A 17,714-nucleotide genomic window follows, 5' to 3' on the forward strand; every position below is an offset into this window, starting at 1 on the left:
GAAATTAAGCCCGACCCTCTAATTTAATGGGCCTAATCAGGGATAAATCGAGAATGAATCAGGTTTACTTCAAATTCTATTTATCTAAACTTGTTTGGTACTAGGGTATTATATTGGAAACATAAACAAACACAAAAAATAAATACAAAAAAGTTACAATACGATATACGTATAATAATAGATGGAGATTTTAATGAGTAATGATTTTATGATGCGTCCCTCTGACATACATACACTCCCATACATGATACGCCCCCTGACGTGGCATGTGCTAGAACCATAGATCTTTTTCCCCAGGATACACAACTACACATATTTATGGGGATGTGTCGTTGTGTATCTCGAGAAAATATTTGTGATTTCTAACCAATGCCACGTCTAGGGGAATATTACAGAGTGGGCGTCAGAAAATCACAACTCATTCTAAATGATTAGGAAATTATTTCATTGGATATTAACTATGAAATTATGTGATTGGGTGCATTAATTGTGCCAACATGGCATACACTTAAGAATTTTTAACTCTATAAATGTGGTCTATCTTCTACCAAATGGTGGTAATATATTTTGTCCGTTTTCAAAACAAGTTCATGAACCTTTTTTATTAGTAAGGGAGACAGGTCATCAATTAAATAGGTTCTTGTAATGGGTTAGGAGTAGTGTTGTCAATTGGTACCCATTTAACCAAAATGGAATTTGAATCGAAACCAAGAACCCTAATGGTTTCCTTTTCACTATACCCAATTAGAATCGGGTCTAAAAGGAACCAAATGGATAAATATCAAAATCTGATTTGGCCCGATAAGGCCCACTTAAATTTGAGGACTGGGCTCTAATTTAGGGTATCAATATGACCATCGATCCTACTCTCCTTTATTTTGAAAGAGTAACTCTAACCTTACTAATTTAGCAAGATTTCAAATCTTACTAAGATTCATTGAGCTCACTTGTGTAATCCAAAAGCATGATCATGATAAATAAATTAACAACTTAAAAAAAATTTATTTTTCACAAATAAATTTTAATTTTAATTTTTTTAATCTGAGTGTTCCATGAAATCTAGAGGGTTGTGTTGTTGGATTGCCAATTTGGTAAACCCTTAGTAAGATTTCAAATCTTATTAAGTTAGTAAGGAAAGTGTCTTTCATTATGGAAATAGAAAATCAAGCCCAGGTTAATAAGTGGGATAAACTTGGGCTATTTTCGGACTCCGGATCGCATTCGGCCTAAATACGCCTCTCCTCGTAATCGCCATTTGCCAGTGGGCGCCAGACAGTGAAGCAGAGAAGAGGAGAGAGGGACAGAGAGAGATATAACGCAAAAAGAATCTCTCTTTGCTCTCTCCCTCAATTCTCCTCTCTCGAATTTTCCCCCAAAACACTCTCATCTAACCTCCCAATATCAGGTTATACGAATCTGAATTTAGTTTTTCATATGTAATCTGTAATTGATCGTCCTCAGCAATCTCCGATGCTTCAAAGATTGTATTTTTTTTTCTATTTTTTTTTTTTTTTTCGTTTTTTGATGATTTGCATGCAATGATATTTACCTTTTGATGTTCTTAATGTCAAATTCGATGCAGAATTTGGATTAATCGATCGTCCAAAGCTGTTTTTGATTAAAAAAACCCTAATTTTTTGCCTTATTTTTCTATGTATAATCGATTGAATGCATGTTCGTTTTATGAATGTTGTTCTTGTTTTCATAAAGTTTTGATTTTGCATGAATCGATACAGAGTTCAGATTGATCTTTAGTACTCAAGCATGCAAAGTGAAGTTCAGATTAAGAATCTTTACTCTACTGTATCTGTTAATTTAAGTGGTTGAGCTTTTTTAGTTTAGAAAAAAAAGTGTGTTGATGTGAACTTTGATACAATCGTCATTGATCCTTTTAGTGATCTCCATGCAATGATATTTTCCTTTTGATGTTCTTCAAGTCAAATTCGATGCAGAACTTGAATGAATCGATCTTCCAAAGCTGTTTTTGATTCAGAAACCCTAATTTTTTGCCACTGTTCTATAAATGATCGATTGAATGCATGTTTGATGTATGAATGTTGTTCTGCTTTCGATAAATTTGTGATCTTGCATGAATCGATACGGAGTTCAGATTGATTTTTAGTACTCAAGCATGAAAAGTGAAGTTCAGATTAAGAATCTTTACTCTGTTATATCAGTTAATTTAAGTGGTTAAGCTGTTTTAATTTAGAAAAAAAAAAGTGGTGGTAGATGTGAACTTTGATACAATCATCACTGACCCTTTTAGGAAACATATGAATTATCACTATATCTGATTATATAACTTTTCAAAGTAGTTGATTTAAACTATGTGATTACTTATTAGGAATTGTTGCTTTGCTTTAAGAATTTGATAAAGGAGTTCTTTATGACGCGTACTTGCTACATTTGAACTGCCAAGAATAATCAAATTCTATTATGATGGAGTGCGGTAACTCCCCATCAAATCTAGTTTAAGCTAAATTTACTTTGACATGTGATGCTGGTCCATAACAACCTCTTAAAAATTGGAGACGGGGACCATTTTGTATTTTTAATTTGTTTGTTTAGGATGATTGAATAACGGGAGAAATTAATTGAAATTAAAAATTATAACAATCATTTTAGGAAATACATATCATCTTCTTAGCTGAAGTTACAATCAATTACCATGTAAGAGAAACCTAATAAAGTCAGTTATTATAAGCAGTAATCGTATAATTTAATTATTTGAACTTTGAAGATATCATATAATTGACAAATATTATGTAATAAATATTTTTTGGTGCTATAATTTTATGTTTTATACTAATGTGTGACAAAAAATTGTTTTTGTTTTACGTGTTAGCATTTGCGACATTTTAAAGAAGTGATTCTTACGGGGGTTAGGAAAAGGTGTCCAAGTTGGCATGAACTTTTCCCTCAGATGGCTAGGAGTGTCGTGCCATGTCACTCCTTTGAAAATCTTCATCATTTGGGCTGAATGGTGTTAGATAGGTGTTGTACATTGATATTAATATTATGTTTCTTTTGAATCCGTAACTAAAGAAACACCTTATATTAGGAGAGTTCATGAAGTACCTAGATGCTCCAGGTGTAGTTTAGATAAGTAGATGCTCTATGCAGTATGAAAATGGTTCACTACAGTCACCATTTTCCCCATACTCTAGTTGTTGGAGGAGCAAGATTTTAAATGACCCCATCAAAGACAAATCTTTACTTTCTTGCTTGAAGATTCCAGTAGGACTCAACATCTGAAAACTTCTAACAAAACTGGATTGATGGGAAGAGCGTGCCGTATTTCATTGATATTTTCATGATTCATCTTTCTAATAGCAACGTCAATATTTAAGTGGTGAAAACTCACAACTAATGGTAATAGGACTCTGCAAGAACTACCATGGCATTGGGCTTCAAAGTTCCATAAAATTCTTGAAAGGATGCCTTAAAAATGAATCAGCAACTTAGGAAATGAATTAGGGTCCAGCTTTGTTCCTTAGTTGAAAGCAGTCCTTTTGACATCTATCGCAGTCATGTCCCCTGTTCTTCCTTTTATTTAGTTGGAACTTAGAATTATAAAAAAAAAATCTATTTTACCAGATTCATAGCAAGTATTGGTACTAGAGATTCATAATTAAACCTCCTGTAAGAGCAATATCCTGACTTTTATCTGGAGAACAACCCCATTTTCATAATTTAGGCTCCTTTCATTTTGCTAGCAGCTACCATGAGAATTGTTTAACTTGGTCAAAGATGGCATCTTTTTAGATTTTTTTTTTTTTTGTTGTTGGATGGGTGCTTTTTAGGTTACTTTATTTATGATATACTTGTTTGTGGAGTTAACAAAGAAAAACATTTGTCACCTAAAAGAATCATCAGCAAGAGCAGCATATATATGGTCCGTACGCTGTTCTTTCAACACTCATTTAGCTTTATTGTTTGTTTATTGGACTTTTCCTAGGTTGTTTTGGCTTAGCCTTTTAGAGCTAATATCATTCAATACCCACTGAATTATTAGTGCCCACTAGATTGGTTTTTAAACTATCAGGTAGAAGATATATATAAAAAATACCACATCTCTAATTTTACAGGATTGATGATTGTGAAGCTGTTTATCTTAATTGAGACCCTTTCAGGTATAAGGTGGGTTCTGAGGACGATGGGAAGTAATGGCTCTGATGAAGTAGCTATTTCTGGGGGTGATGACGCTGAATGTTCTGAAACTACTGTTGAGATAAAGATTAAAACATTGGATTCTCAAACATACACTTTACGGGTGAATAAGCGCGTAAGTATCATTTTCTTTTTGATTGTTCACCAAATCAAAGATTGGCCTAATATTTTTGTTTGGTTGCTGAATGACTTTAAATTACATTCTCTGCTTTGATGCATGTATGTGTGCTTATTTTATTTCCATGTCTATTTTCCTCACTCTGATTCCCTTTAACTCAATATTTTCCGAATGCGTTTGTTTCTAAGTTTTGGATTTCTCAATGTCATGCAGATGCCAGTTCCTGAATTGAAGGACCAAATTGCAACTGTTACCGGGGTATTATCAGAACAACAACGCTTAATATGTCGTGGGAAAGTTATGAAAGATGATCAGCTCCTCTCAGCTTATCGTATCCTTTTAATTTATGTCATTTTTGTTGGCTTATGGTGATGTTTGAGGTTAAGATGCGACATTCTATTTGTTCTAAATACCCGCATCAATCCATATTGACATATGTATTAAGTGTTAACCCATCGAAAACCTCAAAGATGCTCATAGTTTTTAATCTTCATTTCCTCTTGCAAAAGTGGCTCAATTTACCCATTGTGTGGGAAGCCTGACTTTGACCCAATTGCCAATAGCTTTGTCCATCACTATGTTTACCCCAACTTTATGGTGTTGAAGAAAAATCCACATCAACCTTGTTTGCTAATTCCTGTTGTTAAATATATCCCCATAAAGTACTTTCTAACAATTATTGCGAATGTGAGTTTGTTTGGTAGCTTTCTTTCCCAAATATTTCTGCATAGATTTTGTGCATGGACTTTAGAACATTGGCATACTTTCCTCCCGTATATCTATGGGGAAAGCATATTCCAGGCTAGGCATGATAACCTAGGTCATGGTTATTGGCTATCACATAGTAGTAGTAGGCTTCATTTCATTTCATGAAGAAGAAAATTGAACTTGATTGGCATGATTCTAGGAAGATTTGAATGGAGCAATAAGACTTGTTTAGAGTCAACCCTGAATTTTTGGGATGAGGCTTTGATGATTAATCTATTAGCTTCTTGGTGTAATTTTTATTCTCACAAATTGTTTTCTTACTTTCTACATATTGGTCTCACTCTAATTGATTTTTAAGTAAATATCTATTTAATTTATCCAATTGATGTGGACCTTTGAGTTTCTTAATTCAATTTAGATGTGGAAAATGGTCACACATTGCATATGGTTGTTAGACAACCACTTCCCCCGTCATCTGAATCTACAGTGGGCTCCATGGCATCTGAGAACTTACTAGATAATCCAGGTTTGCCATGCTTTTGAGATAACTTACAAGCTTATTTGTCCACAATAGATATTGGAATGAATATTTGTTATTATAGTTACCTATGATTTTTTATTTTTTTTAATGTGACATTAAGTGTTTCTTATGTAATGATTTCTTAGTATTTTAATCATGCTATACTGTTTCTTCTGCCTGCTTATGTAATCCCATGCATGTTTAAAGAGAAAGCACTCAAGATTCCCCCTTTTAACTCCTCAAGAAGCTAATTGCTTAAATTATTTTCTTGAGTGATGGGGGTGAAGAAGTTAATGATAACTTCTTGAGAAATGAGAAATCAATCTATCATAGTTGTTGGAAGTCTGATAGTAGAAATTGAGTTGACTCTGTGATCAACAACCTATGCATCTTGTCCCCCCCCCCCCTCTTTTTGTCCCTTTAGCAATTCTAATGGGGCTTGTAAGATGGCCAGGTTACTCAATTCCACTTAATTTTTTGATTATAGAGGTAATATGAAACAACATTGTGAGGCTTGAGTCAAGTTTGTAAAATCGGAAGGAATATTATTCAGGAAGGAATTTGTTGGTGGATGGGGTGTTGTTGGGAGGGAAGAAACTAACATATGGAAGTGTTAGGCACAAGTGAGTCATAAGGGGTACCATGCATAGACATTGATGAGAAAGTTGTCGTCGAAGGTACATATTGTGGAATAATTACGGCTGAAGTTTCAGCACATGAAACAGTCAATGGGTTCGAACTGAAGGACTTTTTGCAGACATCTCTAATAAATTCTCTGAATCTTGTAACATCAAGAGTTACTTGTCACTCTTCCAACCGGGGGCAACATGCGTAGATGTTCTCAACAAAGGATATTCTAGTGCAAGGCAATTTACCCCTCAGGGATGGAGCCAGGATTTTGGCCATGTGGGGGCAACTAAGAGTAGAAAAAAAATTGTGGGGGCAACTTAGAGTGAAAATATATTTTGTGGGGGCAACTAAGAGTGGAAAAAAATTGTGGGGTCAATAGTGGCTGATTTTTTTATCCGCTGCTAATATCTGTCGCAATAGCTCATTAAGCTATAGACTTTTAAAATTCTTGTGGGGGCAAGTGCCCCCACTGTAAATCCTCCCCTGGTACCCCTTGATATTGATGTTCTATTAAAGTTATTCTTAAGTGGGAGATGGTGTGTTCCCGTCATGCCAGTAGCAGTCATTAGGTCTCTAGTCCTTTTGTTTGTTGTCAGTTTATCGTTGAGGTAGGTTTTCTCAACCTCCTTTGTAATCTTTCTGACTTTCTCCTTTTCTTTCCTTCTTGAATAAATTTTATTTGTAAAAAAAATTTGAAAAAGGGTTGGTGTGTTTCGTCCTCATACTCTAATTTATTGTGCTGTTAAATACTATTATTAATGGTTTGATAATACAAATCTAGTTTTATTTTTCAGTTGTTGGATAGTGCTATTGTGCATGAATTTTTTTTCTTTTGATATTCATATAAACTTTTTTCTTATTGTTCCTGAAAGAACTTCTGACGTCACTATAACAAAAATTATGATACATTTATGTGGATGTGTCTGCATTTCGGGCTTCTCAATGGTGCCATGCTTGTTTCAATTTTCTAAAACACCTATGGAAGTGTGAACCTGCAAATTATAATTAATAGCCATTATCAAATTTGCAGCAACTGATCCTGCCTCAGGCACTGGTCAAAATCGAGGTAATCGGGTGGGTCATACCGTAGTACTTGAAACCTTCAACCTGGGTGATCAAGTGGATGGAGGGATGCCAGATCTCAATCGGGTGAGGATACACATAAAAGTGAAACTGAACGAGTTTTTGTTTCTATTATTGCTGATTTGGTCAGACTTCAATGATGCTCTCTCTTTTATGTTCTCTATGAGCAGATTGTTTCAGCTGTTCTCAGTTCTATTGGAATCACTGGTATTGGAAGCGGCAGTGAAGGAGTGGATCTTAGGGTATCTTTCAATGGATTACACCACAGCACATGTCATAGCTTGTCTAGTTTGCATTTTTTTTTAATGCTGTCGTACACTCTTCCCTACACAAAATCACTTTCACAGGAAAGAGGGAATACAGTAAGGCCATGCTTGATTGCTGGGAAAATCAATTTCCTGGAAAATGTGATTTACTGGCTTTTGATTGATCATTTGGCTAGATTGATTTATCTAGGAAATGTGATTTACCCCATGAACAAGTGAAAATCCTTTTCTTCAACCACACCTCCCCCTAAAAATGATTTCACTCTGGTTGAGAAATTTGAGGCCGACTCACATTGACTGCCACTGGAATCCAATTTTCCAAATGCTATCAAACACACCCTAAATGATGAAATACCCAAGCTGTGACTCGACCCAAAGACATTAAGACCCTAAAATTCAACAACCTTCTTAGATCAAATAACATTACTACCTGGAATTGTCTTTTCTGCAGTTGAAAGGACATACAAACTTGAGCTAAAGACCTGCTGCAGTTTCTAATGTGGCATCTGTATGTCATGTTCATTCACATTTTATATTTTATTTGTTAGGAACCTGGCTCGGAGAGACTTGATGGAACGTCTGGTGCTACTGGTATGTCAGATTCAACCCAACCACATCATGACATTCCGACTACAAGAGTTCAGTTTGACCCGCTACATGGTCCCTTTCGACGTCCAACTGCGGCTTCTTTGGGATCTCTGCAGCCGCCAGTAAGTTTCTTCGCGGTGTAGTCTTTTTCTGTTTTTCTTGCCTGGGTTCATATGCGAAATCTATCTTGTGCCGTTCCTGATCGAAGGCTTGGTGTTATGTCACCTTTTGGTCAGGTTATTCCTGATTCGTTAACGACGTTGTCCCAATATTTAAGCCATTTGAGACATGAATTCAGCTCCAATGGTCAGCTATTCTTATCTTGATATCTTGAATATAGTCCTCTGAACTTGGTTTTCTCCAATTTCTCGCACAATGAGATAGTTGAAACATTTTTCCATCAGCCGGCAGTGGCCAGGGCAACTATGCTGTAGATGCTAGCATGCGTGGCAGTCAAGAACAAGAACATTCTGGTGCTGGACAAGGAGGGCTGCCAACACCTGCATCCTTGGCAGAAGTCATGCTGTCTACAAGACGATTGCTGATTGAAGAGGCTGGAGGATGCTTATATGTATGTATTTTAGCCGTCATTATCATATTTAATTTATGCCTGTTTTTTTTTCATTATGCATGCTCTTGGAAAATCGTGGTTTTCCACCAAATAGATTTTACATTTCGGGTATTGTTGTTCTACCTAAAATGTGAATAAATAGACGACTTGTTGCCTTCTTTATTTAGAAGTTGGAGGATTTGGATGGCCATAAGCATTATTAATTCTTAATATTGAAATTGTCGATGACCATGAATGTAGAAAGGATCCTCCATATTCCATCTTCTCATGTATCCCTTTGTATCTGACTTGCTTCTATTTCTTCCTTCTGTTAATTATGGATGAAGTGTACCTCTGTTCTAATGCCCATTTGTGGAACATTATCTTATATTTGGCAGGAACTTGCAAGACAACTGGAGGATCAGGCAAATGTGACTACTCCAGCGTTGCGGAGTAGCATTCAGACTAATGCATTGAGATCAGGAGTTTTATTGCAAAATTTAGGTGCTTTGATACTTGAGCTAGGCCGTGCAACAATGACTTTACGAATGGGCCAAACACCAGTAGGTTTTCTGAATTTCTTCTTTTGTTTCTGTTGTATTGACAAAAAACCTTATTTCACTCGTGAAGTAATAATAATTTGTTGTTGCACAGTCTGAGGCTGTGGTTAATGCTGGACCTGCTGTTTTTATATCGACATCTGGTCCCAATCCTATCATGGTTCAGGTTATTTTCTTAATATCTCTTCAGATGTTTTTTTTTAGTTCACACAATATTTGTTTTGATTTCATTGAATTTCTTCTGGACAGCCTCTTCCTTTTCAATCGGGACTAGGGTTTGGTGCAACCCCAATGGGAAATGTGAATCCTGGCTCTGGGTTCATTGGTGGGACTCTTGGTTCTGGATTTTTCCCCAGGAACATTGACATACGGATTCGTACAGGTGCAATATTTCTAAGGGACTGAGTAGTTGCACACCTACCTTGAAATATAATCCAATTTTTTTTTTTATAACCTCTATTTTAACCTACTAATTGCACTTCATTATCGGTAATGTTAAGATTTAAGGTTACTCACCTTCTCAAGACTTAGTCTTCTCTGCTCATGTAAATTGTAAAAATGCTTGTTATACGATCAAGTATTTCTTATAAAAATTATTGAACCAACAATAATTTATGTGAGCATGGTTGAAGAAGAAAACGAAAATAAAAAAACAAAAAAACAAAGGGGTGCAATATTTTTATTTTAGTTTTGAGTGCAACCATCCAAATGGAGTGCAAAGGGAACTTTTTCAGTGATGGAGTGCAATTGGTAGTGAGTGGTGTGCAACTAGTTGGTCCCTATTTCTAATCTTTTTCCATCAATGTGTTGGAGATCTATAATTGATTCAATATTAACCAAAGTTCATTTCACCATTAGGGCCTTCAATGAGTAGTGGCAATGTTAACCAAGGCGAACAAGCTGGTGCAGCACAAACCCCAGGGCAAACAGGAGCGACAAGAGGTTCTGGTAATGCTAATTTTGTTCATCAAGTAGCAACAGGGGTTGCAGGGGGTCCATCTCTTACCGGAGAATCTGGAGTTCGAATGTTGCCTGTTAGGACTGTGGTTGCTGCAGTACCCGCCGCTGTCAGCCTTCTAGCTAGAGTTCAGCAGTTGAACACTACAAGAAATTCTCAAACATCCGATGAACGTCTCCCTAGCATTCCTGAAACTAATCGCCAGCCGGTTCCTGATTCTGCAGTGCAGCAACAAAATATAGGATCAAACACTGGGGTTCCTATGAGAGATGGTAATTCAGAACCACCACTATTTAAATTGTTTATGAAACAACTATGTCCTTGTATTGTAACTAGCTGATGATGTTGGGACACTATTTAATGGATGCATCTCAGACTTGCACCTTATGTGCAACTTTAAATGTAATTGTCTTCTGCCACCAAGAACCTATTCATTAGACGGCGGCCTTCTTTATATATTGCTACATTAAGCTGGAAATAAATAAGCAAGTTTTGAAGGAAAATAAGCACATATTAATTGTCCAGTTGTTTTATACACACACACACAAAAATAAGTATTAAATGTATTAGTTGAATAACATCAAGAACACACATTAATTGTCATGTCTTCATTGTTCTCCATTGAATAGCAACTTCTTGTGCCATTTCCTTCCCTTTTCATGTCAATGTATCAACTTGTCTTAATATGTATTCTTTGTTCTTTTTGTGCGTACGTGTGCTAAAATTTAATTTTTTTCTTGCCTAGGTTTCAACCATGCTATTAAGGTTAAAACATATTTCCACAGAAAATTTTGACTGAAATAGTCAAACTCTAGGTATTAAAAATGTAGGACTTCAGAGGATATATTTTAACAAATAGTAAAGTCAACTGAAACAATTTTTGCAATTCTGAAAATATTGATAAATATATATAAAAATATTGTGTAAATTATACATTAATTATCTATCACTCATGAATTTAATTTTGTTATAGGTAAAGATATTTGTTAATTAATATAAGAGGATAGGAGGCTAAGTTAAACTCATGCCATATGCATTAGATCCATTTAAACTAAAACTTCTCAAAGAAGACCCCCTTTGAATTCCTTGAATATTTTGCTCCTAAAAAACAGACGTCCAACATGGATATGAGAACTTCATGAAGAGAAAGCTCTTTCCCTTCAAAGACTAGTTTCTCTCTTGCCATATTCCCCAACATAAAACAGAGTTAAAGACCATAGAATTCTTTTTTTCATGCGAGAAGGCCTTAATCTATCAACTTTGAAACAATGCTAAGATTGACGATGAAAAACCCAGGAGGTTCAAAATAATGATAAAAAGTGCATTCATACATCTCTAGTAATAAGGAAAATGGATTAGCAAGTGATAGACGGACTTCCCATTTGTTTTACAAAGGAAGCAATAGTTGACAAATGTTATTAGGTTTCAACCATACTGATAAATTTTTTACATTTCCACGAAATATGTTGAAATAATCTATTTCCATAGGTTTGACATGAAATTTGACCGACAATTCCTTTTTGTATATATTTTGTTGGAAATCACTATACGTTTGCAAAGTTATCGGTGGACATTAAATATTGACAGAAATAATCATATTTAAAGTATAAAAATTGAAGGCTTCGGTGGAAATATTTTGACCAAGTCAGAGATATAATTTTCCTCTTAAAATATTTCTGAAAACATTGATGAAATTTAGAAAAATAATTGAAAATAGAAAATATTGTAGGAATGACTTGTAAAATACACATTATATTCATTCTTAGCATAATTAATTAAAAAAAATCCATATGTTCCTTAAGTTGGAAAGATATGAAAATAATTATTAAATAGACATGATTAAATTACTTCAATGACACATTAATTATTCCGCTGCTGCATTGTGTCTACTGAATGACAACTTATGCTAATTCCTTCCCTTTTCCTTTTAGTGTATCAACTCCTCTTTATTGTTTCGTCTTTATTCGTTTTCAATTTTTACGTACTTGTGCTCATGTATCATGCGAAATTTGTAGCCTGCACTTGAAAATTTTAAATTTCGATTTCTATATTGGTTTCAGCAATAGTATGAAGTTTTGACATATTTCCACGTAATATACCAAAATATTTACATTTCCATAGGATTGGATATGAAATCTTTTTTCTTTTTTGATCGGTATTCGACATGAAATCTAAGTAATTTCTTTTTGTATATGTTTCAATGGAAAACACTATTTATTCGCAAAATAGTTAGGTGAATAGTAAATTTTGACAATAATAAATTTTCAAGTATAAAATGTAAGACTTCATTGGTAATATTTCAATGGTAAAATTTGACTAAAACATATTTTTGAATTTTATGTTGTAGAATGACATTTAAATTACACATAATTTTCACTTATTGGTAGAACTGAATTAAAAAGCTCTGTATGTTCTCTTAAGCTGGAAATATACAAATATGTATTGAATAGACATAATTAATTAACTTCAAGACCTGCACATTAATAATCCAATCGCTTCATTCTCCTCGATTGATTGGCAACTTCTTGTATTGTTTCCTTTATTTTTGTATCAATGTTATAATACTTCTCTGTGGCTCTTCTTTGTACTTTTGTGCATACATGTGCTTACTCATCATGCCAAATTTGTAGCCTGCAATCCGGATTTTAGATTTTGATTTCCACTAGGGTTTAGCTATAGGATTAAATTTTGACATATTGGTGCAAAATATACAGAAGGTTTCCATTTCCATGAGGTTTGACATGAAATTTCTTTTGAATATGTTTCGGCTTGAAATCACTATTCTTTATCTGAAAGCCTTATTCCAAGGATTTAGGGGGCTATATTTTTTTTATCTATGGAAAGAGTGTTCATATCCGCTTTCATTATCTCCATCCACGTTTTTTTGTGTCATTTTCTCCCTCGTTTAGAACCTTCAACTTGAATGTTCTTTCAACTAGGGTTGTGTTCTACCTTTGTTGAACATGCCCAAACCTTCTTAGTCGTCTTTCTCTTAGTTTATTGCCTATTGGTTTGAGCTAGTCCTACATTTTCCAGAATATGTTTGTTTCTAATCTTGTATTTCTTAGTCTTTCAACTCATCTATCTCAACTTCCTCATTCTACCATTGATTTACTAACATGATACTTCTTGACTGCCCAACTTTCTGTTCCATAAAGTATAGTTGGTCTTTTTGCCATGCTGTAATGTTTTTCTTTTAATTTGATTAGTATGCATTTGTCACGTATCACTCCAAAAGTGAACCTCACTTCATTCACAAAATATTTCGGTGAACGGTTAGTTTTGAATTAAACAATCAAATTCCAGTTATAAAAATGCAAGATTTTGGTGGAAAATTGGTAAAAATTTGTCTAGAAATAGTTATTCTAAATTGTTGATTCAATTTTTAAAAAACAAAATTAAGAATTGTTGTAGAGATGACTTGTGAATGACACACAATATTCGCATATGTAATATTGTGGGCATAAAGCTTTAACTCGATTAGGGTGATTTGGGGTGCATTAAAAAGCTCTCACGAATTAAACTACTGCAATATAGCATGGGTTTTTGGACATGCTGCGTGTGTTGCTTTTGAAGTTAATGATGTGAACCCAAGCCTTAGGTTTGAGTTTAGTTGATTCAACTGTTCACTGTGCTGGTGATTTGAACTGAGAAACTTCGACTCATTTTCAAGGCATGGATACCTTATATTTCTTGGTTTTTTGGGCAGGGACGTTGCAGACTCCAAATTCAAGACAACATGAGGGACCGGATTCTAATACTAATAATACTGGATCAGTTGCTGGGACTCAAAATGGCCAAGAATCCGCAAGGCAGATTCCTGGCATTTCTGAACAGCTGTTAAGGACCCTTTTCCCAGGTGAGCAGATCCGTCTTGGTGATATTGACTTCCAGGTACTGCCTAGAGAGTCTGCCACAGCGCAGGGTGGGACAACTGGAGTTGCTGATACAGATGAGGCAGTACCAAGGTTGGGCGTTGAAGAAGGGATCTTCCTATCCGGTTTGCTTCATCAGATCATGCCCTACATATCTCAAATTTCAGTACCAGAGTCAAATGGTGCCTCAGCAGAAAGAGAGGATACTTCTGAGACTGGAATGGCTCAACATTCCTCAACACAAGTAAAAATAACTCTCTCTCTCTCTCTCTCTCTCTCTCTCTCTCTATATATATATATATATATATATGGGTTAGACAACGTCAAATGGTCCCATTCGTCAGACAACGTTTGTCCTATATGGGTTAGAATTTTTGGAATGGGCTGATTTTTTTGAGGATTATCTCTATGGTGAGGATCATCCTCATAAAAAATCAGCCCAAAAGTGATATACAAATTAACAGTAAAAAATATGGGGTTAGAAGTTTCAGATTGGGCTGATTTTTTGTGAGGATGATCTCCTCACCATAGAGATCACCCTCACAAAAATCAGCCCAATCCAAAACTTTTAAGCCATGTAAGAGAATTAGTGTCCCAATGTCGTCTCCCTAATGTTGTCTGCTGAATGGTGCCCTATATATATATATATACTTTATTTGTACTCCCTTGTTAAACTATCCAAATGTACAATGAATTGTCCCTACCTTGAGAGTATCCTCACAAAATTAGTTTATAACACATACACAGAAAAAAGAAGATAAGGAAGTGCGCTTGGAATACTTGTTACATTTTATCTTCTAAAGGATTAGATAAAGCATAATGTAGTCTTCAAACTAAAATAAATTGAATGTGTGCAGACTGAGGAGAATCCAGATGATGTTGGGACCTCTCAACCGTGCAATTGCCCTCCACCAAACTCCAAACGCCAAAAGGTTTGCTCTTGAGAAATTTCTTTCGCTCCCCTCTTTTTTTTTCTTCATGGACAAGTTATTCCTTTCTATCCTTTTCTTCCTTGACATTAATTCATCTTTGGTAAGTTGAAGCCATGGGAAAGAAAACATGTGCCCATAAAAGTTATAAATCAAGATGAGTCAAGTCAACAGAATTTCAAATTTAAAAGGAGGTTGAATTCTTCCTGTTTCGGAAAAAAGTTAATGAAAATCATTGACTCGGTTTTGGTATTTTGATATCTCATGGTTTTTAGTTTGAGGGTCTGGATACGAAGTAAATTATTTAACTCAAAATTGGATAAACACATTATTCTCAAATTTGAACACAATCCCAGAAAAACTGAAACACGTGCTTGGACAGTCAGCAATATAAACAATAATTCTTTTTGAAGTACATGAGTATAATTTGTTGGAATTGTGAAGATGTTTATATACAAGTGCAAGGGAGTGGGACCCATCCATAAACAGTCTTCTCTGCACATGTAGCACAAGTGCAGTAGGGATCCCACCATTTGATGGGTCCCTGAGATTATTTGCTAGAATAGAAGATATAGCTCTAGGTAGAGTTGAATCGAGAAATCTGATTCATTTTGCGTGATGGTTGGATAATGCGAAGATGTATGATGGTACTCTAGTATACATTTATGATCAGCTTTGTTTTCTGCATTTAATTGGGACTCATCCCACCCATTTGTAGATGGGCCACACCTGCAGGTCTCAGGAATTTTTTTTCCCAATAGATCTCTGATTTAAGTATATGGGGATTTTTTACCTTCATTAAGGTCAATGGGAAACCATAGATGTCGTCTTCACTATTACGTACTGCATTCATAATAGTTCAACGGGACTTTACTTGTATGAGTATTAGCTCATATGCATCTACCATACGACCATTGTAGCTGGGAGTATATGACAGGGCAAGCAAATTAGGATCTCCATTTGCATATCGCTAATGATTTTCTGACTCAAAAATTTCACTCGGTCTATACTCGGCTGATGTGGCAAGGTCACAGAACGGTTGATCTTTTCCCTTGTGTATCCCGAAAAAAAAGATCTATGGTTCTGTGCCCTTTCCACGTCAGCCGAGTACAGATAAAGTGAAATTTTTGAGTCAGAAAATCACGACTCTTTGCGTATTTAATCTGTGGTTTTATTGATGCAGAGGGAGTGACTTGTTCCAAGAAATGCATTCTCGAACAATTGCTCATTACCACCAATGGTTGTTAAAAATGGCGATGATGATGCTGGATGGAGGCATAGCTTTTCTGTCACTGAGATTGAGCGTCGGTTATTTACAAAAATAAAGGTTTACTGCGACTCTCTGAGATTAATATATAAGACTTTGACTCATATAGACACATTAATATTTTTCTTTTTATTTACTTTATATTACTCCGATGGATTTTAATGATTTTCCTTTTAAAATACCATTGTGCATGTATATGTCCTGCAGAGGCATTTAGAGCTTAGTATATGTTTTTGTTAGTGTGGCTTATACCGTAAGTTACAGATGGTTTGCTGCACATGATGTGTAGACTGATGCACTTGTTGCAGTGGTGCGTCTTCCTTAGAATGCTATCCATTCGAATTTTAATTTCTTGAAATAGAACAAAAGGTAGATGAAGAATGTATGTTATGCCACTTGGCAGAGTGCCCTTGGAAGAAAGCCCATGTGTGCTGCCATGTTGAATCTTTTTGGGCGCTCCGTAGATTCGATAAACCTATGATTTTTTTTCCTCGTTTGTCATGAATGAGGATACGAGGATATGTTAACTAATCGATTATAATATTTTAGATTGGAATTCGACTTAAAAAATTACTTATTTTTGCTAGATTTTTTGAAATAATTATAAAAATAAATATTTTCTATAATACCGTTTGAAACTAATTTTTACTACGGACCATAATGTATGGAAAAGTAGTAACTATTCTATATTGCATTTATTTTAAAAATATATATATATATATATATACTTATTAGTTTTTTCTAAAAATGTCATTATTTAAAAAAAAATTATTAGTTAAAAAAAAGATTTAACAACTTATAAACGAGGCCAATCAGAAGATTTTAATTCTGAATTATGGAATTCTTTTAACGGAATCAGTATAGTTAAATGGAATTATTATATTTAAATATTTGAATATTTCTTATTATTAGACAGAATCTTTGATGTTGAGTAAAAAAATCTTATTTTATATAGCTAATAAACATTTAAATTATTAAATATTTAATTATTTTATGTTAAAAACCACAAAACCCATTTTACTTGATAGAGTTTTATGATATCTTCAAAATATGGGATGAGTCATCTTGCATCCCTGATGAGTTGCCTCCTAGATCAGAAGGTTGTCAATGGATTGGGTCCGGATTGGATGCTGATAGATTTGGCACTGATCCAATAAGGATTGGATCGGATCCAAGACTGATCCGATAAGTCTCCGATTGGAACCTGATCAGATCAGATTTTTTTAATCGTATATCAATATTAAGATCCAAATCCAATCCATTAACAATCGAATCGGGTCTGGATTGGGACAAATTCGACTGCATATACAAAATCTAAATAAACTATATGTATCTCAAAAAATATATACTTTCTAACATATTATCGGATTGGGAGGTGGTTGATTCAGATTCGATTCAATAAGATACTGGATTGGATCATTATCAGAATCCATACCTGAAGTTATCAGATTGGATTTCAGGTCTGATCCGATCCATTGACAACCTTACTAGA

At 34.8% G+C, this 17,714-nt stretch overlaps 1 protein-coding gene across 1 annotated transcript; it reads left to right on the forward strand.

Annotated features, from left to right (window-relative positions):
• The first annotated feature begins 1,214 nt into the window (after positions 1-1,214).
• LOC147392661 (Ubiquitin-like superfamily protein) lies at positions 1,215-16,401 on the forward strand. The gene is made up of 16 exons (XM_086455187.1): positions 1,215-1,405; positions 4,134-4,285; positions 4,502-4,619; positions 5,415-5,522; positions 7,177-7,295; positions 7,400-7,471; positions 8,044-8,205; positions 8,320-8,389; positions 8,488-8,654; positions 9,032-9,196; positions 9,288-9,359; positions 9,443-9,575; positions 10,052-10,423; positions 13,861-14,270; positions 14,884-14,958; positions 16,139-16,401. Exons 2-16 carry the CDS (start codon positions 4,157-4,159, stop codon positions 16,145-16,147), a joined length of 2,181 nt encoding a protein of 726 aa, XP_086311313.1. The 5' UTR covers positions 1,215-1,405; positions 4,134-4,156; the 3' UTR covers positions 16,148-16,401.
• Positions 16,402-17,714: the final 1,313 nt, after the last annotated feature.

Source organism: Akebia trifoliata, chromosome 10 (genome assembly GCF_017979445.1).
Source record: "Akebia trifoliata isolate Shusen 1 chromosome 10, ASM1797944v1, whole genome shotgun sequence".
In the NCBI taxonomy this organism is placed as follows: Eukaryota; Viridiplantae; Streptophyta; class Magnoliopsida; order Ranunculales; family Lardizabalaceae; genus Akebia; species Akebia trifoliata.

Excerpts from the sequence above, each read along its gene's own strand:
- LOC147392661 (XM_086455187.1), top strand. The coding sequence starts at position 4,157 with ATGGGAAGTAATGGCTCTGATGAAGTAGCTATTTCTGGGGGTGATGAC. Across the intron at positions 8,390-8,487 it reads ACATGAATTCAGCTCCAATG|CCGGCAGTGGCCAGGGCAAC; the intron begins GTCAGCTATTCT and ends TTTTTCCATCAG. Across the intron at positions 14,271-14,883 it reads CTCAACATTCCTCAACACAA|ACTGAGGAGAATCCAGATGA; the intron begins GTAAAAATAACT and ends GAATGTGTGCAG.